The sequence below is a fragment of the Hylobates moloch genome, unplaced genomic scaffold, assembly GCF_009828535.3.
Source record: "Hylobates moloch isolate HMO894 unplaced genomic scaffold, HMol_V3 SCAFFOLD_1, whole genome shotgun sequence".
Classification (NCBI taxonomy): domain Eukaryota; kingdom Metazoa; phylum Chordata; class Mammalia; order Primates; family Hylobatidae; genus Hylobates; species Hylobates moloch.
Window position 1 is genome coordinate 492545 of NW_026652276.1, and position 27593 is coordinate 520137.

The following is a 27593-nucleotide window of genomic DNA, read 5'->3' on the forward strand; positions in this document are numbered from 1 at the left end:
CCCCTCCCCACACAGCCCAGCAACTGGATGCAAGTGCAAAAGCTTAACAGGTGGCCTCAATGGCAGCACGTGGTTCTCAGACCCCTGTGTCACCTTGGCTCCCCAGGAGAGTGGTCTGCCAGGCCTTGCCAGCAGAGCCGTCAGTGAATCTGGGGCCAGAGTCTCCCCAGAACCTGTTGCAGCCTGGCTGGGCACACTGATTCATGAGGTCAGCACAGAGGGGTACTCTGGTGGGAACCTACCTCCGGGTCAAACCGGCAGCCCCTGCATGGTGATGAAGGGGCCATCCTTGCCATCTCGGAGCCCACCTGTGCTGGGCACCAGCCTTGCTATGTCAACTCACACACACAGAATTGAAGCAGAGCCCAGAGCCCTCCCTCCAGAGCCCAGGTGTTGAGGAGAGGCAACAGGAGACACCACGTCAGGGCCGAGGGTGCCCACACGCATGGGCTGGGCCCAAGGGCTGCTGAATCTTTCTCTGCAGTGACCCAGCCACCATCTCCTCAAGGGCACGGCTCCGTGAGGACCCTGAGGTGCCCCCATCCCAGAGGGCCTTGCCATGCTGCTGGCCCCATGCCACGTCATGACTAACAGGCTTCTCCCAGGGCCACTTGCCACCAGCCCAATTATCCTCAGATGTGACAAGCTGTCACCCTATAGAACCATCTAAAGAATCAACTGATTTTTGTAATATAAAAAGTTACAAATTAAAATTTAGTCTTAAAACAGACTGCTTGGTAGCCATTTTTTTTGTTTTGTTTTTGTACCAAAGAAACAGTGAACTAAAGAGATTGTCATTAGGTTTCCAAAATAAAATAAAAAGACATCTTTTTTGGAAACAGTCTTGCTGCCAGGGACCAGAACCAGCCCTCACCTGCAAGCCTCGTGCAGCAGTACGTTTAATATCCTTTGCTGCCTCCAGACCAGGGGGCTCCTTCCACTCCAGTGGGATCCAAGGGGACCCTCAGGGCACCAGGAAGGAGGAGCCTGCCCTGCCTGTGCCATCCCACCTGCTAAGAGTCCCAGCATCCCACGGGTAGCCCTGGCATCTGGAAGGCAGGCCTTGGACAGAATATCCTCAGGCCAATTCAGGCCAAAGCAGGAGTGTTGAGGTGTCACAATGACATACCTCCCCCTGTACCAGCACTGACTCCCTCCCTCCTAGAGGCCCCGTGGCCTCTTCCCGTCCAGCTGCCACTCAGGGACCCCATGTCTCCCTTCTCTGTGGACTCCAGGCCCAATATAGTCTGCAAACTCCCCGGACCCTGAGCCTTTTCTTTTAGGGTCCATCTGCAAAACCGTAGCTGTAGGCAGACTCCACTGGGCTAGGATAGTGGAGGCCACCCTGAGGCCACAGCATCCCTGCCCCTGGTTGCCCTGTGCCTGCCAGCAGTGAGCTTCTCTGCTCGGTCACTTTCTTCCTGCAGACTCTCAGTTTGTGCCCTTATTCCTATCATCTTCGGTAAAAAGAGACCCACAGGGGACAGTGCCTCAACTTTGTCATAAACCCTCAACCCTGTCTGTGGCCCATGTACCCCTCCCCTCGCCACAACAGCAGAGGACCATCCTCTCCCCACAGGTGGCTCCTCCACTGTCTCCAACATCTGGCCCAGGGCACCCACTTGTACATTGGGTCTCCCACCCAAGAGCCTCTCCGGAACCCAAAGGGGTCCCTAGTGGACCCTCCCTTAGCACCCAGATCTTTCCTCCCAGTTACTCAATTGTTAAAGTAGAAGCTTGACCAAGCAAGGAGGGAAGAAAGGAGCAAAGGAGGGAGGAAGCGAGGGAGAAATGAGGAAGGTGGGAAGGAAGGAAGGAAGAGTGGGGGAGGCTCGAAGTTCCAGCGTGACACATGGAGCCTGTGGGTGCCAGGGACTGTTTGCTAAATGAATAAGGAAACTTGTTTTTGTACGAAGGGCCCTGGAGTCCCAGAGATAAGAGGAAAGTCTCCGGAAGGTTTTGCTAGGGAAGGCGGCCCAGTACCTCCTCTCTGCTCAGGAGGCTGGCAGGGTGGCTGTGAGCGCAGAGCCCTTCCCTGCCCCGCCCCAGGGTCCCCACCAGCACCACTGGAAGGAACAGTAAGCACAGGCCCACCCTGCAACCCTCTGCTAGCTTCTCAGCCTCGAGGGGCCCACCTTGTGTCTCGGCTCCTCGTAGTCCATCCCGGCTCCACCGGCATCACTGAGGACAGGGCTCAGGAGTGGGGATGAGCCCTGTTCAGCTGGGCCCAAAGGCACCTGATATGCAGGGCTCAGACTCAGGGGGCTCTTCCGGCTGGAGGGAGAAGGCTGAGGACTCTTCGTGGAAAGGCCTGGAAATGAACGGGGTGGGGGACGGAGTGAGAAATGAGAAAGGGCTGTGAAGCTGGCTTAGAGCCACTACTACACTCCTGACCATTCAACTGCCAGCCTCGCACAGTGCCAGGCACTTCCCGTAAAACACGGAGGTACAGCTTCTATCACACACAATTCTAAACATGACATAAAATGAAAATGAGGGTTGATGGTTCATCTACCCAATTTCAGAGAGCAATCCACAGACAGAGTGGATCCCCCCAGGACTCTAGGGGGGCCTGGATACCATCCTTGTGTTTCTAGGGGCTTCTTTTGGCTCTGCAGAATATGTAACTATGATAAAATTAAGCACCACAAAGTGTGTAAAGCAAAAGGCACCACCAGGACGGGGGAACACTTTCTAGGTGCATTGCTAGAGGTTAGAGACTTAAGATGTCAAACCAGGGCTAACATCTGAAAAGACAACGTCTATTTTAAGGCCAAACGTATTATTCATAAAAAAATGGATCATATAAAACTGCTCAATTCATGATACTGTTTTCCAGTTCCTTGAGTTTTTCATTAATGGGCATTTTATTTTGGTTTTCTAAAACACAGTAATAATTTTCTCCTTCTTAAAACCATGTTTGTTTTCGAATAAATAGGTGCCAAATTTGCAGCCCAATTCTAAAGATGATAAAGTATATTTCACTGTGTATTTTATAATAAAAAAAATCCTCTTCTATTTAAAAAAAAATCTCAAAGGTTAATTTCTAATGTTTTTCTATGGGAAACCAGTAACTATTAAGTGCCAAATTTTAAAGATAACTTTACCTGGCTAACACGGTGAAACCCCGTCTCTACTAAAAACACAAAAAATTAGCCTGGCATGGTGGCAGACGCTTGTGGTCCCAGCTACTCGGGAGGCTGAGGCAGGAGAATGGTGTGAACCCAGGAGGCAGAGCTTGCAGTGAGCCGAGATCGTGCCACTGCACTCCAGCCTGGGTGACAGAGCAAGACTCCGTCTCAAAAAAAAATAAAAAGAAAACTTTAAAGCAGAGTTTTAGAGAAGGAATTTAACTGCTGTTTAAAAACCACCAAAGGCCAGGTGTGGTGGCTCATACCTGTAATCCCAGCACTTTGGGAGGCCGAGGCAGGTGGACCACCTGACATCAGGAGTTAGAGACCAGCCTGGCCAACTGGTGAAACCCCATCTCTACTAAAAATACAAAAAATTAGCCGGGCATGGTGGCGGGTGCCTGTAATCCCAGATACTTGGGAGGCAGAGGCAGGAGAATCGCTTGAACCTGGGAGGCAGAGGTTGCAGTGAGCTGAGGTTGTACCATTGCCCTCCAGCCTGGGCAACAAGAGCGCGACTCCCTCTCAAAACAAACAAAACTATCAAAGATGGAAATTTGTTTCCAAGTGTATAGTGTTTGAACACTGAAACTATCACGATTTCTAACGATGATTACTGAATCAGCTTACCAAATGTTGCAACAGAAGTAACTCAATTTGAACCCCTGGTCACATAAATGCCACACCATGGTGCCTCCTTACTCCACCCACAACTGGTTTCAAAGCAAGATTCTCTTACTTGGCACCTTCAGATGCAGTTGCTTATAGTGACCAGTTTAGAAAACCCAAACTTGGTTCACTTAACCTAAAACATGTAAGTGTATAGGCAGATTAGTATAGAGCAGCTTCTTGAGAGCAGCTGACATCATGATTCCGTTTGCTGGGTTGGCATAAGCAACTCAACAGGTTCGCCCTCCAGTGGGACATGGGAGATGGAGGGGAGGAAGTCCTTATTTTCACATTGACAAATCAGGAGCCCTGGAAAGATCTTGCCTGCTGCTAGGAATTCTAGTTATTAGGATTCTTAAGATGAAATATCAGTGCTCATGAAAGCAGAGCTTTCCTCTGGAATTTTTCACAAGATACATTGAAAACACAAGGAAACATTCATTGCTATAGAAAACCTAGGTAACATCACTATAGGAAATTATTAACAACCAACTTATTAGAATTTGCTTTTATTACACATTCAGTTAAAGTACACTAAGCAACCTTAAAACAGCATGAAATTCTTACTTCTGCCTTGCCTCACACACTGGGCCACATTTGGTCTTTGTCACTTCTGAAGGGCTCAAAGTGGAACTGTGGCTCTGTGCTAGCCCCTGAAGTATGGATTACTTCTTATGTTGAAAACAGGTATGTTTCCGAAGATGTGCTGTTTGGGGTTTGTGTTCCAGAATCTTCTTTGTCCTCAATAAGCCAGAATTTCACAAGGAGATATTTTATGTGATGAAAATTCAGAAAAAGTCTAGAAGCTACTAATATCTATTTATTCTTCATAACTGCATTGTTCAGGGTGTAGCAGGAAGATGTTTTCCACTCATTGCTTCTGGAAGTTAAAAGTCGGCCTTCACTATTCTGCCCTTGTGTCCTTCCAGGGGTCCTCACAGCACCTCACTCAGAGAAGTACAGTCCAACAGCAAGTTACTAGTTGACAGTTTACCAAAAAGTTGCTGCAAAATCTGCCTTTGAGTTGCAGGAGGTAAAACTTGAGGAAACGGCATAATCACGAGACCCATCATAATGTGTGCTGCTGTGACGCTGCTGGGGTTGCAAACAGGCCATGGCCAGGGTGGGGTAATAGGGCTGTAAATTAGAAAGGGCCACTCCTGGCCAGGTGCGGTGGCTCACGGCTGTAATCCCAGCACTTTGGGAGGCCAAGGCGGGTGGATCACGAGGTCAGGAGTTCGAGACCAGCTTGGCCAAGATGGTGAAACCCTGTCTTTCCTAAAAATACAAAAATTAGCCAGGTGTGGTGGCAGGTGCCTGTAATACCAGCTACTCAGGAGGCTGAGGCAGGAGAATCGCTTGAACCCGGGAGGTGGAGGTTGCAGTGAGCCGAGATTGTGCCACTGCACTCTAGCCTGGGCAACAGAGGAAGACCCCGTCCCAAAAAAAAAAAAAAAAAAAGTAAGTGCCACTCCCAGTAAACAACCCCTCATAAAGGAAGGACATTCCCCTTTAGGACAGACTGCTCATTTGGAATAAACATTTTTGGTTCTACGGAAGTTAGAAGTCATCATTTGATAATATTATAAATACTGTTTTTTTTTTTTTTTTTTTTTGAGACAGAGTCTCGCTGTTTCACTCAGGCTGGAGTGCAGTGGCACAATCTCCGCTCACTACAAGCTCCGCCTCCCCAGTTCACGCCATTCTCCTGCCTCAGCCTCCCGAGTAGCTGGGACTACAGGCGCCCACCACCACGCCCAGCTAATTTTTTGTATTTTTAATAGAGACGGGTTTTCACTGTGTTAGCCAGGATGGTCTCAATCTCCTGATCTCGTGATCCACTCGCCTCGGCCTCCCAAAGTGCTGGGATTACAGGCGTGAGCCACTGTGCCCAGCCATAAATACATTTTTTTGAGACAAAGTCTCTGTCGCCCAGGTTGGGGTGCAGTAGCATGATCTCGGCTCACTGCAACCTCTGCTTCCTGGCTTCAAGCCATTCTTGTGCCTCAGCCTCCTGAGTAGCTGGGACTACAGATGCACACCACCATGGCTGGCTAATTTTTGTATTTTTAGTAGAGACAGAGTTTCGCCATGTTGGCCAGGTTGGTCTTGAACTCCTGACCTCAAGTGATCCGCCTGCCTTGGCCTCCCAAAGTGCTGGGATTACAGGTGTGAGCCACCGCTCCTGCCCTATTATAAATACTTTCTATTTAACAAAAAACAGTCAACTCACAATTTAGTGAATACATTAAAAAGTACCACAAATTACCATTAAATATTTTTCTTTTTCTTTTTTTTTTTTTGAGACCAAGTCTCTTACTCTGTCGCCCAGGCTAGAGTGCAATGGCATGATCTCAGCTCTCTGCAATCTCTGCCTCCTGGGTGCAAGTGATTCTCGTGCCTCAGCCTCCCGAGTAGCTGGGACTATAGGTGCCCACCACCATGCCCAGCTAATTTTTGTATTTTTAGTAGAGATGTGGTTTCACCATATTGGCCAGGCTGGTCTCGAACTCATGACTTCAGGTGATCCACTTGCCTTGGCCTCCCAAAGTGCTGGGATTACAGATGTGAGCCACTGTGCCCGGACTCTTTTTCTTTTTTTCTTTTTTTTTACTGAATGAGATCTTATGAAGTCCAATCTGAACTTGAACTCCTGGCCTCAAACAGTCCTCTTGCCTTAGCCTTCTGTGTAGCTAGGACTACAGGCATGCACCAGTGTCTAGTTTAAACATTTCTTTAAATGTTAGCTATAGCAAACCTTATAAATCAAGCCTACTTCAAATTACACAAACACAGATCCTACGTGAAAGTCAATAAATCTGTGGGGAGACTTTTTTTTTTTTAACAAGCAACTGGCGATGAATGTGTAACTTTATTTATACACGAAGTTGTTGGACTATGTCCTCATGCCTGATTTTGTATGGGCTGTTGCATTTATCCCTGGGGAACAGGTTTAGCTGAAGTCACCAACACAGATGTACTTCACAGTGAGAAAACAAGTGTGGCACCATGGCTCTGAAGAGTGCTTTCCACAGTGACATGTGACAGGATAAAGTTAGTGCCTTTCAGGCTTTGCAATTTTGAATTCTGTGGATTATCATAAAAGGACACTTGGCCGTAGTGCTCCTCCGTCTTAGAAAATCTTTTTGACACTGATAATGCATATCAGAATGCATGGTTAAAAGCAGATGTCAGCCGGGCTTATGCCTGTAATCCCAGCACTTTGGGAAGCTGAAGCAGGTGAATCACGTGAGGTCAGGAGTTTGAGAGAAGCCTGGCCAGCATGGTGAAACACCATCTCTACTAAAAATACAAAAATTTGCTGGGTGTGGTGGTGCATGCCTGTAATTCCAGCTACTCGGGAGGCTGAGGTGGGAGAATCTCTTGAACCCGAGAGGTGGAGGGTGCAGTGAGCCAAGATCGTACCACTGCACTCCAGCCTGGGGAACAGAGTGAGACTGTGTCTCAAAAAAAGAAAAAAAAGGCAGAGAAGTTTTAAAATGCTAAATATCAAGCTAAACAGAATACGTTTAACTTTACTTGACATGGTAAAGAATTAATCTTAGGTATCTGTAAAAAATAAACTCTAAATCCGAGGTCCTCTACTGAAAAACAGCCAGTAAATCGGTCTTGTGAGTTACGAGAGTCCCTTTCATAAAATTCATATCATACACAACTCACAGGACACACCGACCACACACAAAGATGAGGCCCAGCTATCTCACTATATCCTCAAGAAGGACTGATTTCTTTACCCATAGACAAGACTTCAATTGCCAACATTAAAAGACTTGAAATTGAGAGATACAAACAGTAGTTATGTTTTACTGAGCTCCACACTTTTGCTGGGGTGGATCACAAACTGTCCACTGGCTGTTCACCAATGGGCTTCATTGCACAGACTGCACTTTGGGAAAAGAATAACATCTGAAATACTCTCAAAGCTGCAAATTGGCCGGGCGTGGTGGCTTATGCCTGTAATCTCAGCACTTTGGGAGGCCGAAGTGGGTGGATTACTTGAGCCCAGGAGTTTGAGACCAGCCTTGGCAACATAGTGAAATCCTGTCTCTACAAAAACAAAAAAATTAATAAAATTATCAAAAATTTAGCCAGGTGTGGTGGTGTGCATGCCTGTAGTCCCAGCTACTCAAGAGGTGGAAGTGGGAGAAATGCCTGAACCCGGGAAGTCAAGGCTGCAGTGAGCTGTGATCAGGCCACCACACTCCAGCAAATAACAAGATGTGATCATCTTCAAAACATATATATTTATTTTTCTTTAGACAGTCTTGCTCTGTTGCCCAGGCTGGAGTGCAGTGGCACAATCTCAGCTCACCACAACCTCCGCTTCCTGGATTCCAACAATTTTCCGGCCTTAAGCCTCCCAAGTAGCTGGGATTACAGGCATGTGCCACTGTGCCTGGCTAATTGTTTTGTATTTTTAGTAGAGACAGTTTTTGCCATGTTGGTCTCAAACTCCTGGCCTCAAGTGATTGGCCCACCTGAGCCTCCCAAAGTGCTGGGATTATAGGCAGGAGCCACCATGCCCAGCTTTTTTTTTTTTTTTTTTTTTGAGACTGAGTCTCTCTCTGTTTCCCAGGCTGGAGTGCAATTGCAGTGGCTCAATCTCAGCTCACTGCAGCCTCTACCTCCTGGGTTCAAGTGATTCTCCTGTCTCAGCCTCCTGAGTAGCTGGGATTACAGGCACACACCACCACACCCAGCTAATTTTTGTATTTTTAGTAGAGATGGGGTTTCACCATGTTGGCCAGGCTGGTCTTGAACTCCTGACCTAGTGATCCGCCCACCTCAGCCTCCCAAAGTGCTGGGACTAAAGGCGTGAGCCACCGCGCCTGGTCTCTTTTTTTGTTTGAGACAGGGTCTTGCACTGTTGCCCAGGCTGGAGTGCAGTGGCACAATCATGGCTCACGGCAGCTTTGCCTTGACCTCCAGGGTTCGAACCTTCCACCTCAGCCTTCGGAGTAGCTGGAATCACAGGCACACATCACTGTGCCCAGCTAATGTTTTAGTTTTTTGTAGAGATGGGTCTTGCTATGTTGCTCAGGCTGGTCTTGAACTCCTGACTCCCTCCCTGGGCTAAAATGATCCTCCCATCTTGGCTCCCCAAAGTGCTCTGATTCCCAGCCAAAAGACATAAAATTTAAAACTGTTATTTCAGACTGTCAGCGGTGAGCATCTCTGGCAGATGATTTTCTTTTTTTTTTTTTTGAGATGGAGTCTTGCACTGTCACCCAGGCTGGAGTGCAATGGAGCAATCTCAGCTCACTCCAACCTCTGCCTCCCAGGTTGAAGTGATTCTCCTGCCTCAGCCTCCTGAATAGCTGGGATTACAGGCACCTGCCACCACACCTAGCTTTTTTTTTTTTTTTTTTTTTTTGTATTTTTAGTAGAGACGGGGTTTCACTATGTTGGCCAAGCTAGTCTCAAACTCCTGACCTTGTGATCCGCCCTCCTTCGCCTCCCAAAGTGCTGGGATTACAGGCGGGAGCCACTGCGCCTGGTCTGGCAGGTGATTTTCTTTGTGGCAATCACTTTACTTCCAGAATTTTCTCAATATTCATCATATGATTTCTGAAATGTCATTTAAAAATCACAATGTTAAACTTTTGTGCTTACCTTCACTTTTTCCTTCAAGACACTTTTTATTCATCTAACTAGATAATGAAAGAGAAATATAGCATTTAGAGAAAAAGGTAAAGTTATTTTTATTTCATACTTTTAAATTCTCCTCTTTAAAACTCTAACAAATGATTCTTGAAAACATTTGCCTATTAGTTGAGGAAGAATCAGCTCCTCCTTGGCAAAATTCAAGGTCAAGTTGAAGGTTAACTTCAGAGGAGGTGCAGGAAACTGAGGCTTGATGAATGAATTGTTAATTCCAGAAGAAAAGGAAAATGTGGAACTGTCCAAGGGATCCAAGTAAATGTGAACCTGATGAGTCAGCCGAAAATTATTTCTGGCTTCTCTACTGGAAGAGGATGTCACGAGTCGCTTTTACACAAAATCTGGCTCAAGGAATACAAGTGGGAGATAGAAAAATGGTTAATGGCAAGGGGTCCAAGTATTGGTTCATCTCTTACTGTGCATTTAGTTCACCTCCCTACCTGGCATCACTGCCTACAGGACAGGATGTGAAGATGTGATGCATGGCACAGCTTTCCAAAGGGCCATTTGGGGTTCTAACGAGCTGACACACAAAGCCTTGGTCCACTGCTTGGTAGGCAGCACACAGTGGAGCCACGGCTGCTGCTCTCACATGGTTCAGAGAACTGTATCAACACACGAAGTGCTCCCAATAATCTTTGTTTCTTTCCTGTTTTGCTCTAAATAAACGAGACCTTTTCCTTCCTAAGAAACACAAGTGTTCTAACCTGTAACAGCAAGTTGTGCTTTGGGCCATTTGTCCACATCTGCTATCTGCCAGGTGTACGGTCTCCTCTTGAGTATGTGAAGGTGCTCCAGGGCCTCTCTGTTTTTGTTCTCATACATTGTGTCCAAAACTTTGAGACGCATGCTCTGACTTATGAATCTTTCTATTGGAACCATGGAGGCAAGGTCCCAAAAACAAACTATTAAACTAAATAAAGGGTGGGGGTTATTAGGATTAGAAAAGAAATATAATCCGAATTGACATATTTCAAGAACATAAGGGCCACATGGTTTTTACCTTCTAAATCAGTCAACTTATAGACCTAATACAGAAATGCTTTTGAGCAGTTTCTTGAAATCAGGATTTATGCACCCAGGTGCCTCCCACTTCATCCTTAGGCAGCGGGTGCTGGGCACGGGTGGCCCCAGGACCAGGAGGGTGATGGTCAGGGGGCAAGGCTGGCATGATGTGGGGTGGGGGGGTAAGTGAGGCCCCTGGGACTCATTCCCCTCTTCTCTAAATGGGAAGTAACTACCCATCCGTGGGCTCTGAGGAGACCCATGAGTTTGTTCTGACAAGTGCCTTTCTAGAACATGCTGCTGCCACGGCCCCTCTGCTCTGGTGTGGCAGGTACAATTGCTGAGTTCCAGGAAGGGCTTACTGCCAGGTGCCTCCCACCCTGGCCTCAGGTGCTCACTGACCACCCTGCCCACTGGGCAGCAGGTGCCTTAGAGCCCCGGGGAGGCACTACCACCTTCCCAGAGGCGCCTGACATCAGTGGCTGCAGCTCTGTGCTGCTCCAAGGTCCCAAAAGGGTAAGGTGAGGAGCCTATTCTCAAAGGGCTCAAAAGCAGGAGGCAGTGTCCAAAGCCCCCGCCCCCACCCCCTCAGGCGTGTGTGGGGCTAGAGAGGCGTGGACACTCCACGGAGGCAGCAGAAACTCGTGTTGCCCGAATGGGAAACTCAAGCTCAGAGTGGAATAAAGCCTTGCCCAGAACCTGCAGAGCTGCCACACTCTGGGGCAGGGGTCTCTTGTTCACGTTCTCCCCTGTAATTTACAGGGTGGGTTTTGGCTGACTGTGGAAAAAACAGGCAATAATAACCTCATTTTCAGAATTAAGCCAACAGCAGCTGTTCTGTGCATGGTAAAAGCGCAAGGACACAAGGCCTGCCCTGTGGGGTGTGGTGGGGGCCTGCACAGCACGTCCTCCCAGCTCTGCTGTGCAGGCCACGCAGGCCACACCAGGCGAGAGCAGGAAGCACTGACAGAGCTAAGACCGAGAAGAAGCAAGGTACCTTTCCCCGCTGGCCTTCCACAGACATCATCATCCATATTAAAATAAGACAATCTGCACAAGAGTCATGGTGCCTGTTGCCTGTTTGTTGCTCAGAAGCCTATGCAGAAGTCAGTGACACTGTTATAAAAAATATGCAGCTGCTTCAGGGATTAATACGTAAAACAATCTTTAACTTATATAAATCAAAACTAAAAGTAGAGGGAAAGAAAGCTAAAAAGCCCATTTAAAAATTCACAGTAAATATTTCCTTATTTTATTGAACAATTAAAAAATTCTAAATTAGTACATATCTGCAAATTTATAAATGGCAATTTCAATGGAAAACAAATTTTATAAGTACCACAAAGCAGACAACAAAAATGTCTCTTTAAAAAATGAACAAGTTCAAATGTATAAGGAAATTTCAGCTCATTTTTTCTTCATTTCCTAGGGGAATGCAATTGTTTTCATGCAAAAGATGGCGCCTCCTTGAACTAGGGGACACGTCAGGCATGGACCATCACGTGGAGAGGGAGGCTAACAGCATCTGCCCACATCCCAGCCGCCCGTGACAGAGTCTTCCATACACGTGGCTCCCAGATGAGCACCAAAGGGAGACCACAGCAGATGGATTCTGCGGACTTGAGAACCAAATCTATACAAATATTTTCAACTCTTAAGTCCCCAGGAGAACATTAACATTTTTGTCTATGAAATAATTTTTCCAGCAATGAATTTTTTTGATATTCCACGAGCTAGGAGGGAACAAGCATACCTTGAAGACATATGTATTGGCATCAAATGTCACATAAACACACAACAGCTGGGAACACACATGCCATGTATGTCACCATGTGACCACAACCACAGCACATGTGAAGTGCTACAATTACTCCTCAGAGCGGTGGAATGGCAGAGGAGCTTGCATGAAAAATCAGAACATACCCGTACACCAAAGCAATTCAAAAGGACCAAGTCACCCTCAGCAAAATGACAATAATGGGAATGACTTAACCGACAGGTTTAAGTTTTTCATACTAAACTCTTTTTTTTGGTGTGCTATTGTCCGTCCCTCAATCAACAGTACTAATTTAAAAATGTGTGTTAACTGGAGCAGATAATCCTAATCTAATTCCATATTTAGAGAATCTCTTGGTAATATTAAAAAGGCACATATCAATACCTAGTGATTTGAAAAATTACATAGCATACGCTATTACATATTTTTCGTGTAGTCAGTTGTATTAACATATAACTGTGCTACTGTTAGACTTGAAATATTTATACATTGGCCTACATAAAGTACCTGGACTTTTGGAAACTGAAATACAAAAACAGTTTGACAGCTAATAAAAATAAATATTCTACCTAAAGCAGAGTATATCATTAGTGGTGGACTTCATGGGTCCAACAGGCACTGTCTGCTGGTGGCCTCTCATTGACGGAGACTGCTGCAGGACTGTGTCCCCTCTGAGTAGACACACCTGGCTATGACGGTGACCCACGGGTAAGTCCTCCTGGGAGCTACCAGTGCAGCCCCTGATGCGCCCTGCCTGAGACTGCAGGCGGAGGATGACAACTGTGTGGCTTTAAGGTTCTGGATGTAACTGAGGAGATCAATAGATTGAGAGAGAACTGTCCGCATTCTGCAGGCACTTTCACCTCCACACTCTCAGTGAGCTGTATCCAGACACTTCCAGGAGTGCTGGGTCAAATCTGCATACTTCTTTCAATTTCAGGGTTTATCAGGCCACACCTCTCAGGCTGTGCACTACCCAACACTGGCTTGAGGAAGAGCCACACAGCACAAAACAGAAACAAAAGCAGGGCCCAGTGCTGCCGCAGGGCACTATGGCCTCAGGCTGACCTGCTCTGGGAGTTTTGCTATTTAACCACTGTAAACTGTCTTGTTAAGGTGGAGAAGAGCAATGTCAGTGCCTCACTAAATGTTACAAGTGGAAAGACAGAATCTGTAGTGGGAAATGTCTTCCTACGGTTCTAAAGCCATGGTGCCTACACGCTTGCCTTCCCTTCCGTTTCTAAACCCCCTCTGGGTGGACATTACAACCCACTCAAAAGAGAAAGGGGTAAGAGGGCTGTGAGCAGTAACTCGGAAGAAAGCCTTGATTTTTTTTTTTGTTTTTTTTTGAGACAGGGCCTCACTCTAGCACCCAAGCTCATGCCTGCACTTCCAGCACTTCGGGAGGCTGAGACAGGAGGACTGCTTGAGCCCAGGAGTTCAAGACCATCCTGGGCAACATGGAGAGAATCCGTCTCCACAAAAATGTTTAAAAAATTAGCTGGCGCAGTGGTGTGCACTTGCAGTCCCAGCTACTCTGGAGGCTGAGGTGGGGGAATGGCTTGAGCCCAGGAGGTTGAGGCTGCAGTGAGATGTGACTGCGCCACCATACTACAGCCTGGGTGACAGGAGTGAGACCCTGTCTCTAAAACAGTAATAATAAAATACTTCAGCAACAAAATACCCAAGGAAAGAAGACAGGCACAGCTGGGGCAAGCATGGTCAAGTGTGGGTAACACTGAATTTGAGGTGATGTGGGTTCCTTATATTCCTGCTTTGTATATTTTGAAAACTTCCTAAATAAAAAACTAAAGAATTATCTCTAGAAAGTGAGGTTCCATTAACACAAACCAAAAACAACAAGATCTATTTTATAGGAGGCCTAGTAGAAGATGCCTGAGAACAAAATTTATTCAGAATCTCGCACATGAATGAGTGATGAGATACCTCTGCCGGGGCGGGGCATGATCCCACTCCTTAGGAAGGAACATTCCAGCTTCCACAGCATTAGCTTCACCAGGGAGCGGCCACCCCTGCCCACAGCAGTGCTAGCTCAAAACCACCCAAACCTAACCTGCTGTCTAGACGCCAGGGTGGGTTCCCTTAAAAACAAAAAGACAATTTTGTTAGTTCACAGCATCAGCAAGGACTGTCGTCAGGCAACACTAATGAAGGGGAGAGGAACCATCAGCTACCATATGAATACTAAGGTTTAGGAAAACGTTTTAAATGTAATCTATGCTCATTTCTCCCCACCACACAAATCCCAGGTTTATTTTTGGAGTGACAGTAAGAAAAGCAGAACCTCCCAAACAGTCCCGTCCCGACCTCAGGTTCACTGCTGCGCTTCTGTCTGTGACAACATTTTCACAGGTATTTGTTAGCCAATGTAGAAAGCTGTGCCCAATGGCCCCTAAAGCATTAAGAAGGCAGGTCTGAATTGCCAGGGACAGAATGAACAACAACGATACAGACTGAAAGTTCTAGCTGCATAAGCAAAATGATGAGACTGCTGTTTAGGTATAACAAAGCTACAAAAATGGGAAACTGCCTGATGTGGTTAGCCACAAAACCCCGATGGCATCCAGGCAACACTGACGAGAAAAGGAAAACCAGCCCTTGCAAGATGCCCTCAATGGCTCAGACACCTGAGCCACGTGGTCCCTGTGCAATCACAGTAAATCCATCCAGGCAAAACATCAGAGATCTTACAACGTGAACAGGAATGAAATGTAAAGTTTCCACAAGACATTCTGGGAAGAGAATTAAACTTTAAATGTGGTATTGCACTACTAGGTAAGATCAGAAAAGAAAAACAACAAAAACCCCAACCCTATCTGTGGACTTGACAAATTCAACAGTGTCATCTAGGGCTGGCCTGAGACCGGCACTTGTGGGTGCTGAGCTGCATGGCAGTGGTTGCCCCATGACGTCCCTGGATGGACCTACCCACTCTGTGCCACAAACATCAGCCTTGACTTTCATGGTAGTTTAGACTGAGAAGCTCTCCATGTGGTACCCAGCAGGGCCCATGGCACCTGGTATGTGTTTACGGGTACGCTGGATGGGTTGGCAGGGCCACCTTGGCACACCTGCCCTTGGGACCCTTCCCACTGTCCTGGAACAGAATGATGCCCATGGTGTGTCTGGTTCTGCTTTTTTTGCAACCATATATCTTCTAATTCCCAATTAAGCTGAAGAAAAGAAAACAGCTCAAACTTACATAAGTGCATTTTAAACCAATGCCTCTCCAAGACCACTATCTACACACAGCACTATTTCTGGGTCTTAAGTCAATAATGAGGCAGTAGCCCTTTGACGCCTTTAAAAAAAAATTGAAAAAAAAAAAAAAAAAATGACGTGGTGCCTTTGGCACTGGGACAGTTTCAGGCACCCCCTCACCCCCAACCCCAGTGCAATGGATGACTATCCCCCCAAAGTCCCAGTGGGACTCTTTTTCTCCACTTGTCTGTGCAAAAGGGTTGCTGAAGAAAAGGTTAACGTCTATGGGGGCCTTTACGGTCTCAGAGTCTCACAAGTTTGACCACAGCACACAGGAGGCCATGGCCTATGGCCATCTTTCCCAGGGTTAGGGCTGTAGAAGCATACTCAAGGTTTTGTGTAGCGTGGTGGCTGGACAAGTGAGACAAAACCTGTGTCCTAGTTAATTATAGGCAACAGGGCTCATCTTCAAAAGCAGCATCAATAGTGTAATACACATATTCTATTGAAGATCAACATGAACAGAATTGTGTAACATTCAGAATGTATAGCACCAGTTCTTACTTGAATCAAAGCATATGCCAAAAAACATAAGCTACAAAGACCAATTTATCGGTCCTCTAGGAGGATTGGCTGGAGTACTCAGATCTAAGACTGGAGGCATAGCTTTAACGTCATTCCAAGTGAAAGGTCAAATTTTTTGACATTCAAAAAAGTATAATAAATCAGGAAATTAAAAAAAAATTGAATATCTATCCATGAAATGAAAGTCACTTTCTATGTTTAAACCAAACAATTCTGAGCTCTAAACTACACAGCATGGGTGAGTGGGTTGCCTTGTAAAGGAACCCAGAGTGGTCAAGATGGGTTTTTATCTATTTGCTTTCCGGAGTCAAATTCTTTAAATTGTTCTGTAAATCAAAAGGGACTCTTTCTCCACTTGTCTGTGCAAAAGGGTTGCTGAAGAAAAGGCTTATGTCTAGGGGGGCCTCGGTTTCAGAGTCCCATGAGTCTGACTCTGTGCTGCTGGAGTCCTCAGCCGTCGTGGGTGGGTAGCTGAGCTGCTCTAACTGGTCGATGATGTCAGAGAACTGGAAGGCCGAGCTGGACTCGGAGCGGACTGAGTAGGCTGGGAAGTTGACCATGGAGCTGGCCTCAGATTGATTGGCTGAGCTGCATGTGTGCACAGACAGCCCACCACGTAGCGGCATGTTATTGAGGGAGCTGTTTTCAGACTGGCTGTTCCTCAGTGAGCTGGTCTCAGAAGGACCCAGCAGGCGCTGCATCCGGCTGGCCTGCGCCTTCACCTCAAATAGCTCCGAGGTGTCTGAGGGGTGTGCGTTCCCATTGAAGTCACTTTCCTCCTCAAATGCAAAATCGTCTTCTGTGTTCATATCTACTGCCTCAGTGGAGTACCTGTCTGGGCTGGACTGAGCAGACCCTGGAAGCTCACACAAAGGAGAGGCCACCAGAGGCTGGGCAGAGGCCTGAGGTTCCTGTGGGACTACAGAGCCATAAGGAAAAGAAAATGCCTCAGAGCCTCCAGCAAAGAAGGAGATGTCTGCTGGGTCATCGTCTATGAACTCCTCAGATACCTGCAGCTGGGCATTTGTCAATGTGAAAGCAGGGGCCCCCCCACGACACTGCCGGTCACACCGGTGCTCCCCACTGGAAGGAAATGAGCCTGTGGTAAAGTCATCCCCACGATTGTCATTTTTACAAGCAGCTCTGAGCTCCCTCCCGGCCCTCCCTGTGTCTAGGTCTAAGGCACTGAAACTCTGCCCCTCAGCACAGACAGAACCACAGCTGCTCACAACATGACAAAACCCGACACCTGGACCAGGCTGGAGTGCGGGGGGCCCGAGGGGCTGGGCCGATGGTGTGTTGGGGCCTCCAGCCACTGCTCCACTGCTCCTCTCTGCAGCTGGACTCTTGACGTAGGAAACCTGGGGATCTGTGAGGGAGCTGCTGCTGTCCGTAAACTCTGGCAGGCCAGCGGGGACCAGAGTGGAGGGAGAGAGCGAGTAAAAGGCATTCGCTGAAGATGGGGAGGCAGGAGTCCTCAATCCCTCGGGGAAGGAGATACTCTGGGAATCAAAGTTAAGAAAAGAAAAAAAGGATATAAAATTACAAATTACCACTAGAAGTTGCAAAGCCACCTGGCCTAACTTAGGGCATCCACACATTTCTATCACAGCTTTCATGAAAATGGGCAATTCACTAGACTTTCCCTTGTAGAACTGAAGATTTGTAAAAGTAGCATTGCAAATCAACCCAGGATTGTCTGTTTACAAACCCTTACAATTCCATTTTTTTCTCTTATGACATGAAATATCCACAATAAAGAAAAGTTTTTAAAATTAAATTACAATTTTTAATTTTTTTAGAGACAGGGTCTTGCTCTGTTGCCCAGGGTGGAGTGCAGTGGTGCCATCATAGTTCAAACTCCTGGCCTCAAGTGATCCACCCATCTTGGCCTTCCAACATGCTGGGATTACAGGTACATGCCACCATGCCTGGCCAAGAAAACCTCCATCTTGCAGAACCTAATGACACGTGGTCCATGTCTTCCTGGAATCCCCTGTTACCAGGAGATTAATAGTTTTGTTGAGGGGTAAAATACAGCTGGAGAGGGAGTGAACCATTCCACTCAGCCAACAGAACCCTAAACCACAGTACTGACAGATGAGTAACAAGTCCAAGTTCTACAGTAATGCGCACTCACCTGTCAGAGATGTATCATCACCAGGGAGTTAGGACACACACCAATCCACTCATACATGTAAGGGAAGGTTGGGGGTCACTGCCTAGGATGCCCTTTGCCAATGGGAGTGGCACAAGAGTCTTGGGGTCTTCCAAAAGCACTGGAGTGGCTACAAGTCTGAGGGAGAAGCAGCTCCCAAGCAGGATGAGGAAATACTGAGGGGCCAGGACCAGATGTCCAGTGGCTATGTTGCATCACCCGCTACTCCATAGGCGCCCTAACACATCCTCCCCTCATGGTTCCACACACAAGGACACGGCTGAACTCCCTCTACTCGCTAAGTGTCACTCCTCGTGTGCTATCACGGGATGCAGTCACGCTTTGAGAACATCCCTTACTATATATACACACGCCACATCGTTAAGAGTATGGTCAGACCAAAATATAACCAAATACAACTGAATAACTTTTTGTGCAATATGTACACAGGCAATATACACATGCATGTGTTACCATATGTAAAAGGTGCAAACATAACCGCACAAGGCTTAGTTACTAGGTCTTCAGAAACAAAACAGTAGGCCACAGTCCATAAGATTAACCTATTTTCAAATGCTGATCTTATCATGTCTCAATTATTCAACCATATTCAATATTCTCATGTGGCTTTTAAAATGGAATGGAAGAAAACTGAAAGCGTAAAGGTTTTATTTATTTATTTTTGAGATGAAGTTTCACTCTTGTCACTCAGGCTGGAGTGCAATGTGCCATCTCGGCTCACTGCAACCTCCACCTCTCAGGTTCAAGCAATTCTCCTGCCTCAGCCTCCCGAGTAGCTGGGATTATAGGCACCTACCACCATGCCTCACTAATTTTTGTATTTTATTAAAAATGGGGTTTCACCATGTTGGCCAAGCTGGTCTCGAACTCTTGACCTCAGGAAATCTGCCCGCCTTGACCTCCCAAAGTGCTGGTATTACAGCTGTTGAGTCACTGCACCCGTTCCTTAAAGGGAACTTTTAGATGATTCCTATTTTGACATTAAATTATTTTGAAGGCCGGGCATGGTGGCTCACGCCTGTAATCCCAGCACTTTGGGAGGCCGAGTCGGGTGGATCATGAGTTCAGGAGATCAAGACCATCCTGGCTAACATGGTGAAACCCTCTCTCCAAAAAATACAAAAAATCAGCCAGGCGTGGTGGCGGGCACCTGTAGTCCCAGCCACTTGGGAGGCTGAGGCAGGAGAATCACTTGAACCCGGGAGGCGGAGGTTGCAATGAACCAAGATCGCACCACTGCACTCCAGCCTGGGCGACAGAGCGAGACTCCGTCTCAAAAAAAAAAAAAAATTCTAACTTTGTGGTTGGGTATGGTGGCTCATGCCTGTAATCCCAACATTTTGGGGGGCTGAGGCAGAAGGATCACTTGAGCCCAGGAGTTTGAGACCAGCCTGGGTGACATGGTGAGACTCTGTCTCTATAAAAAAAATACAAAATTAGCTGGGTGTGGCGCCATGTGCCTGTCGTCTCAGCTACTTGGGAGGCTGAGGTGGAAGGATCACCAGAGCCTGGGAGGTTGAGGCTGCAACGAGCTGTGATCACGCAGCCAAGATGATAGAGTGAGACCCTGCCTCCAAAAAAAAGGAAAAAAAATCAAACTTTGTAAAGGAACAATTGAAAATACATTTCCTTTTAATTTCAATTGAATTAACAAGAAATTTCTAAAGAGGAAACATATGTAAAAGAGTTGGCCGGGCATGGTGGCTCACACCTATAATCCCAGCACTTTGGGACGCTGAGGCGGGTGGATCACGAGATCAGGAGATCGAGACCATCCTGGCTAACACGGTGAAACCTCATTTCCACTAAAAAATACAAAAAAAATTAGCCAGGCGTGGTGGCGGGCACCTGTAGTCCCTGCTACTTCGGAGGCTGAGGCAGGAGAATGGTGTGAACCCAGGAGGCGGAGCTTGCAGTGAGCCAAGATAGCGCCATGGCACTCCAGCCTGGGCGACAGAGCGAGACTCCGTCTCAAAAAAAAAATCCAGCCTGGGCGACAGAGCGAGACTCCGTCTCAAAAAAAAAAAAAAAAGAGTTTAAGAAGGTTTTCATGTACCCATGAAAAAAACTGGGACCCCATGAGCTTTTTTTTTGAGACATTCTCACCCTGTTATCTAGTCTGGGGTGCAGTGGTACAATTGTGGCTCACTGCAGCCTTGAACTCCTGGGCTCAAGTGATCCTCATACCTCAGCCTCCCAAGTAGCTGGGACTATAGTTCGGTGCCACCACACCTGGCTAATTTTAAAAAAATCTTCAGATAGATGGGTCTCACTATGTTGTCCAGGCTGGTCTCAAACTCCTGGCTTCAAGCAATCCTCCAGCCTCAGCCTCTTGAGTAGTTGGGATTAAGGATGTGAGCCACTGTGCCCAGTTCACATGACCTTTAATATAATGAGATGCAAGTGTAGCTTCTGAAGTGCTATGACAGTATAAATAACCATTAAAAAAATTGACATTGTACAGAGATAAAGGTTATAAATATGAAACTGTAGCACCATGAAGAAAAAGTTATGATATGTTATATAAAAATAGCAAGATTCTGACTAGGCACGGTGGCACATGCCTATAATCCAAACACTTTGGGAGGCCAAGGCAGGTGTATCACTTGAGGCCAGGAGTTCGAGACCAGCCTGGCCAACATGGTGAAACCACGTCTCTACTAAAAAACACAAAAATCAGCCAGGCAGCTGGGCATGGTGGCTCACGCCTGTATTCCCAGCACTTTGGGAGGCCGAGGCAGGCAGATCATGAGGTCAGGAGATCAAGACCATCCTGGCTAACACAGTGAAACGCCGTCTCTACTAAAAATACAAAAAAATTAGCCGGGCGTGGTGGCGGGCGCCTGCAGTCCCAGCTACTTGGGAGACAGGCAGGTGAATGGTGTGAACGCGGGAGGTGGAGCTTGCAGTGAGCCGAGATCGCACCACTGTACTCCAGCCTGGGCTACAGGGCAAGACTCTGTCTCAAAACAAAACAAAAACAAAACAAAACAAAACAAAAAAAAATATATATATATATATGCTGATATATATGATGCCTATCATATATGATGTATATGATGCATATCATATATATGGTGTATATGATGCATATCATATATATGATGTGTATATGATGCATATCATATATATGATGTGTATAACATGTATATCGTATATATGATGTGTATAACATGTATATCGTATATATGATGTGTATAACATGTATATCGTATATATGATGTGTATAACATGTATATCGTATATATGATGATATATATATACATATATATATCAGCCAGGCATGGTGGTGTGTGCCTGTAATCACAGCTACTTGGGAGGCTGAGGAACGAGAATCACTTGAACCCAGGAAGCAGAGGTTGCAGTGAGCCTAGATCATGCCACTGCACTCCAGCCTGGGCAAGAGAGTAAGACTCTGTCTGGGAAAACAAAACAAAACAAAACATGTAAGATTCAATGTAAAAATATGCTTGCATGTGGAAGTTAACATGCCAACATAAAAATGGGAAGGGACTGTAGTGAAGTAGACCGAAACATGAGAAGGTCGCTGATGTCCCATCACAGTGGCACGGAACAGCTGTTGTCACATTCTGGGACATTCCTGTCAAGTGTTTTTGTATGAAGTGTCTGTGTGAGCTGGTGTATCTTTGTTTTGATATAGTTGCAATCATGCCAAAGACACAGAGATATAAATTTGTTTCCTGCTTTTCATTTGTAACATAACAGCAAGAATTTCCCCATTTTGCTACATACTCTTTTTACGCCATGCTTTTAGTAGTTAACAAAAAATCCTACTAAGTGAATACAGCTAAAAACGTAGTTAGTAAGTCATCTGGCACAGATGAGAGTTGTCAGGATTTTGTGGTGTATTACACACAACACTATGATGCACATCTCAACATACAGGCTTTGTCTCTCTTTTTTGAGATGGGATCTTGCCCTGTCATCCAGGCTGGAGTGTAGTGGCACTATCTTGGCTCACTGCAGCCCCGACTTCCTGGGCTCAAGCCATTCTTCCACCTCAGCTCCCTGAGTAGCTGAGACCACCCGTGCGCCACCATCATGCTCGGCTAATTTTTGTATTTTTTGTAGAGACAAGGTCTCGCCACGTTGCCCAGGCTGGTCTCGAATTCCTGGACTTAAGCAATCCTCCTGCCTTGGCCTCCCAAGGTGCTGGGATTACAGGCATGAGCCACTGCCCCGCTGGTTTTCTATTTAGGACTCCTTTCTGGAAACAGAGTCCCAGAATTAGAATTGCTGTGTTAAATAATATGATTAATTTTAAGACTCTTGTTACAATACTGACAGACTATTTTCCAAAAGAGTACAGGTAACTACTATTGCCTACATTTCTAACCAGAAGAGACTAACCTGTTTTGGTAGGTCTGCAGTCAGAGCACGAATGGACATGTGAGTCTTGCTGTGTCTTCTGCAAAACAGAGAACAAGCTGTGAGAAACCAAACCCTCCCCTTCTCAGCACCTGTTTTTAAAGCACAAGCACGTACTGTATCCATGAAGAAAACCTCACATGAAAATGTAGCTAAGAGGTATCTAACTTGAAAGGGGCAGGATAATGGAAAACAAGAATTCAAATAAAAAACAGAGGTCCCAAGAGAGGTAAGATTACACACCCACACTAAAGGAAAAAATTCCACATTCGGAGAAACAACAAGAATTTTCAGATTAAATGTTTACTATAGGCCGGGTGCAGTGGCTCACGCCTGTAATCCTAGCACTTTGGGAGGCCAAGGCGGGTGGATCACGAGGTCAGGAGATCAAGACCATCCTGGCTAACACTATGAAACCCCATCTCTATTAAAAATACAAAAAATTGGTTGGGTGTGGTGGTGGACGCTTGTAGTCCCAGCTACTCAGGAGGCTGAGGCAGGAGAATGGCATGAACCCGGGAGACGGAGCTTGCAGTGAGCTGAGATTACACCGCTACACTCTAGCCTGGGTGACAGAGCAAGACTCCGTCCCGGGAGGTGGAGCTTGCAGTGAGCCAAGATCACACCATTGCACTCCAGCCTGGGTGACACAGCAAGACTCTGTCTCAAAAAAATATTTACTATACTGTGTAAAAATATATATAAGCTAAGCTATACAGAAGAAAAACTAAAAATATCTCTATGTGTATACAATGTCTATATAAAAATATCACAGGCCGGGCGCGGTGGCTCATGTCTGTAATCCCAGCACTTTGGGAGGCCGAGGCGGGCAGATCATGAGGTCAGGAGATCGAGACCACCCTGGCTAAAACAGTGAAACCCCATCTCTACTAAAATACAAAAAAATTGCCAGGCGTGGTGGCAGGTGCCTGCAGTCCCAGCTACTTGGGAGGCTGAGGCAGAAGAATGGTGTGAACCTGGGAGGCGGAGCTTGCAGTGAGCGGAGATCGCGCCACTGCACTCCAGCCTGGGCGACAGAACGAGACTCCGTCTCAAAAAAAAAAAAAACATTGAAACTGAACTCCTGTAAAAATACACGTTCACGTGTTTGAAGTGACTTTTAGTCAAGTAAAGATTAATATTTAAAATAGGCTGGGCATGGTGGCTCACATCTATAATCCCAGCACTTTGGGAGGCTGAGGTTGGAGGATTACTTGAGCCCACATGTTTGAGACCAGCCTGGGCAATATAGCAAGACCCTGTCTCTACAGAAAAACAACAACAACAACAAAAAAAACAAAAACTAGCCAGGGGATAGTGGTGTGCGCCTATATTCCCAGCTACTCGGGAGGCTGAGGTGGGAGGACTGCTTGAGCCCAGGAGTCTGAAGCTGCAGTGAGCTGTGATCGTGCCACTGTACTCCAGCTTAGGTGACAGAGCAAGACTCAGTCTCTCTTCTCGCTCTCTCTCCATATATATATTTAAATATTAATTTTAAAAGCACACACTTTACATCATAAAGGCCAGAGCTTACCTTTCATATGGAATTCTCTTCATTCCACTGTCTTTGAAATAATCTACTAGTTGTTTCTGAGTTCTTCCACTGTGAATAAAGATTCAGATTTTTAATAAAGAACAGTAAGTCAGCATTAATTTTTCAGAGTAAAAGACAAAAGATTTACCCATCCTCTCTCATAAATATACACACACATATTTTATTTTTTGAGACTGAGTCTTGCTCTATTGCCCAGGGTGGAGTGCAGTGGCACGACCTCTGCCTTGTGGGTTTAAGTGATTCTCATGCCTCAGCCTCCTGAGTAGCTGGGATTACAGGTGCCCGCTAACACGCCCAACTAAGTTTTGTATTTTTAGTAGAGATGGGGTTTCACCATGTTGGCCAGGCTCATATCGAATTCCTGACCTCAAATTATCCACCCGCCTTGGCCTTCCAAAGTGCTGGGATTACAGGTGTGAGCCACTGGGCTTGGCCCACATACATATTTGAAAGTTATACTTTGTAGTAAGCGTAACTGAATTTGTAAGCAAAGTTTTTATTAAACCTATTTTTTTCCATTATTTTATTTCATATGCTTCCTCTAGTTATTCTTTCACAATACCTCCACTTCGTGTGTAATTCTCTGACATATTTTATAACATTTCTTTCTTGACTAGGAATTACCTATTTTCTCAGCTTTACAAACCAGTGAGGGGCCCACGCAAGCCATGGCATGGCCCCTACCTGTATCTGAAGGAGGAGCCCCGGCTGAAGAAGACGGCTTTTGCTTTTGGCTTAGGTTGGTCCAAAAGTCTAAAAAAGGTGTGATACTCCACACAAATCTTCCAAAAGTTCTTACATTCATCTCTACTACCCAACAAAAATTCTAATGTGTCCTGGTAAGGTCCCTAGAAACAAAACACAAAGGCTAATTAATTCAAGAATGAAGTATTGGACAAGAGGAAGTACATTTAGGAAGCAGATCACACGACAGGCAATTCCAAAGTTAAATATTAGTAAGGATTTTTTTTGAGACAGGATCTTGCTCTGTATCCAGGCTGGAGTGCAATGGCGTGATCTTGGCTCACTGCAACTTCAACCTCCCAGGCTCAAACAATCCTCCCACCTCAGCCGCTCCCCTCCTACCGCTCAGTAGGGACTACAGGCTCACAACACCAAGCCCAGCTGATTTTTGTATTTTTTGTAGAAAAAGGGTTTTGCCATGTTGGCCAGGCTGGTCTTGAACTCCTGAGCCCAAGTGATCTGCCCACCTCAGCCTCCCAAAGTACTGGGATTACAGGTCTGCACCACTGCACCCAGCCCAGGAAGGGTTTTTCTAAAAATTGTATACAAAGTCTTCTGGTTCCATCTGCTTAATTAAGCAAAGATAAACAGTATATATATTCACAGTGGAAACAGCAGAAAAATGAAGTCACCCACAATCACACAACTGTCAACATTCTGAATTATATCTTTGTAAACACTTTTTCCACCGAGCCTTGGCATTTTTCATGCCAGCTGACATATTTACATGTTATTACTGAATTGTTTCTACATGGTATATATTTTTAAAATCTAGGATATTTTACATGTCCAGGACATGCAGTTTTCAGGCCCACAAATATCGCCCTGAAGAAACTGCATTCACTCGCAGTTACTCCTTAGGATAAATTCCTAGAAATGGAAATCTGAGCTCAAAGACTGCACATTTTTGAACCTGCTGATGTATGTTACCCAATTACCTTCCACAAAGACTGTAATACTTTGAATCTAACATTTAGTCTTTAAAAAGTGCTTAGGTAAGTAAAATGTAACTTTGCTAAGTGCAGATGCAAACAGTTCTGGGCTTTGACTTATCACCCTATTCAAGTTAATAGCTGCTTTGGTGAACTTTCCCTATCATCTTGAATAACTGCAAGAAACATTTTTTTTTTTTAATCACAGAGTAAAATAGCTTTTACTTGTGTTTTGTATGTGTGTTTGGCATTCCTTCTACTTCCCTTTCATCCACAGAAGAGATATTTGTACAACAATTAAAGCCACTTTCAAGCCTTCTACCAAAAGCAAACACACTTACACATAGCACGTGAACCCAGTGTGTACCAAAAGCCCTGCTACTCAAGTGCCTTTTAAAGGTGTAGGCAAAGCTTTTCTTCTGACTGGCCCAAGAGCTCTAAATCTCCCATAACCCGAAATGTGTCTGGGCTGACACAGGCATGGCCATCTCTTAAGCTTCAAATCCCATGGTAGCTTGGTAAATCTACTTTTTATTTTCTAACTCCTTTTGTACAATGGAAATGCAGCAACTGGAACATCTTTGAATAACTGCAAGTACTGGATTTTACCAAATACACTGCACAGGCATTTATTTTTTCCATTTTTACTCATTTCAGTAAATTCATATGTAATTATTACTTTATTAATGAGCAGTCAATAAAGAAAGGAGTATTTACTTCCTGACAATCAAGGCTTCTTCAATTAGAGCTATTCAAAGATCAATTTCTGAATGAAGGACACAAGAGAACACTGGGGACACTCCTCAATTCATTCTGAAGCTCTCAACTGCTGTAGGGCTTCAGATCATTTTGAACACTTTGTTCTTCAGCTTCCTTACCTAGAGAACAAAGAGGCTGCAATAACCATGGTTCTCAGCAGCCCCTAGGAGCTTGTCAGATGTGCACCTTCTTGGGTTCATCCCAGACCCACTGAATCTGAAACCCTGGGGTTTTGAGCCAGCAACATGTGAGTGACAAAGTTCCTGGGGGAGGTAAGTGTGAGACCAGCTAGGCAGACTGCCCTCAGCCCCTCCAGACCTAAGTCCCGAATCCTGTCCTTGAGTTCTTGTGTGCATTATGCTGAAATGATTTACAAAGTAGTTATGTTTTAGCAGAATAAATTATGAGTTAAAAAATGGTCAAAATAGGCTGGACATGGTGGCTCACGACTATAATCCCAGCACTTTGGGAGGCTGAGACGGGTGGGCCACCAGGTCAAGAGATCTAGACCATCCTGACTAACATGGTGAAACCCCGTCTCTACTAAAAATACAAAAGTTAGCTGGGTGTGGTGGTGCACACCTGTAGTCCCAGGTACTCGGGAGGCTGAGGCAGGAGAATCACTTGAACCCAGGAGGCGGAGGGTTGCAGTGAGCCGAGATCATGCCATTGCACTCCAGCCTGGGCAACAAGAGCGAAACTCCATCTCAAAAAAAGAAAAAAAAAAAAAAGCTAAAAATAATACTTACATGAACCTCCGGATGAAGTTTGATAAGAAATCTCTTCCTCTTGAAGCTTAGTTTACGGACCTTGGACCAGTTGAAAGTGTTGATTTTGGTGGTGCCCTGAAATTCAAGAACAGACAGATTACATTTGTATCTAACACATAACCCCTTTCTCATGAAATAGGGAATGCTTAAATTACATCCTTGCCAACAGAGCAATCTACTTGGCATTTTACCAT

General features: G+C 45.8%; 1 protein-coding gene across 6 annotated transcripts in view; it reads right to left on the reverse strand.

Annotated features, from left to right (window-relative positions):
- Window positions 1-27593, reverse strand: part of FARP2 (FERM, ARH/RhoGEF and pleckstrin domain protein 2) — a 142002-nt gene that overhangs the window by 35557 nt on the left and 78852 nt on the right. For all 6 annotated transcript variants that reach the window (XM_058436407.1, XM_032761258.2, XM_058436406.1 and 3 more), the window contains 6 exons: window positions 27379-27474; window positions 24879-25042; window positions 24174-24242; window positions 22622-22679; window positions 17321-17573; window positions 2136-2311 (listed from right to left, as the gene is read on the reverse strand). In XM_058436407.1, the coding sequence (XP_058292390.1) occupies window positions 2136-2311; window positions 17321-17573; window positions 22622-22679; window positions 24174-24242; window positions 24879-25042; window positions 27379-27474 (816 nt within the window). The remainder of the gene's footprint in view (window positions 1-2135; window positions 2312-17320; window positions 17574-22621; window positions 22680-24173; window positions 24243-24878; window positions 25043-27378; window positions 27475-27593) is intronic.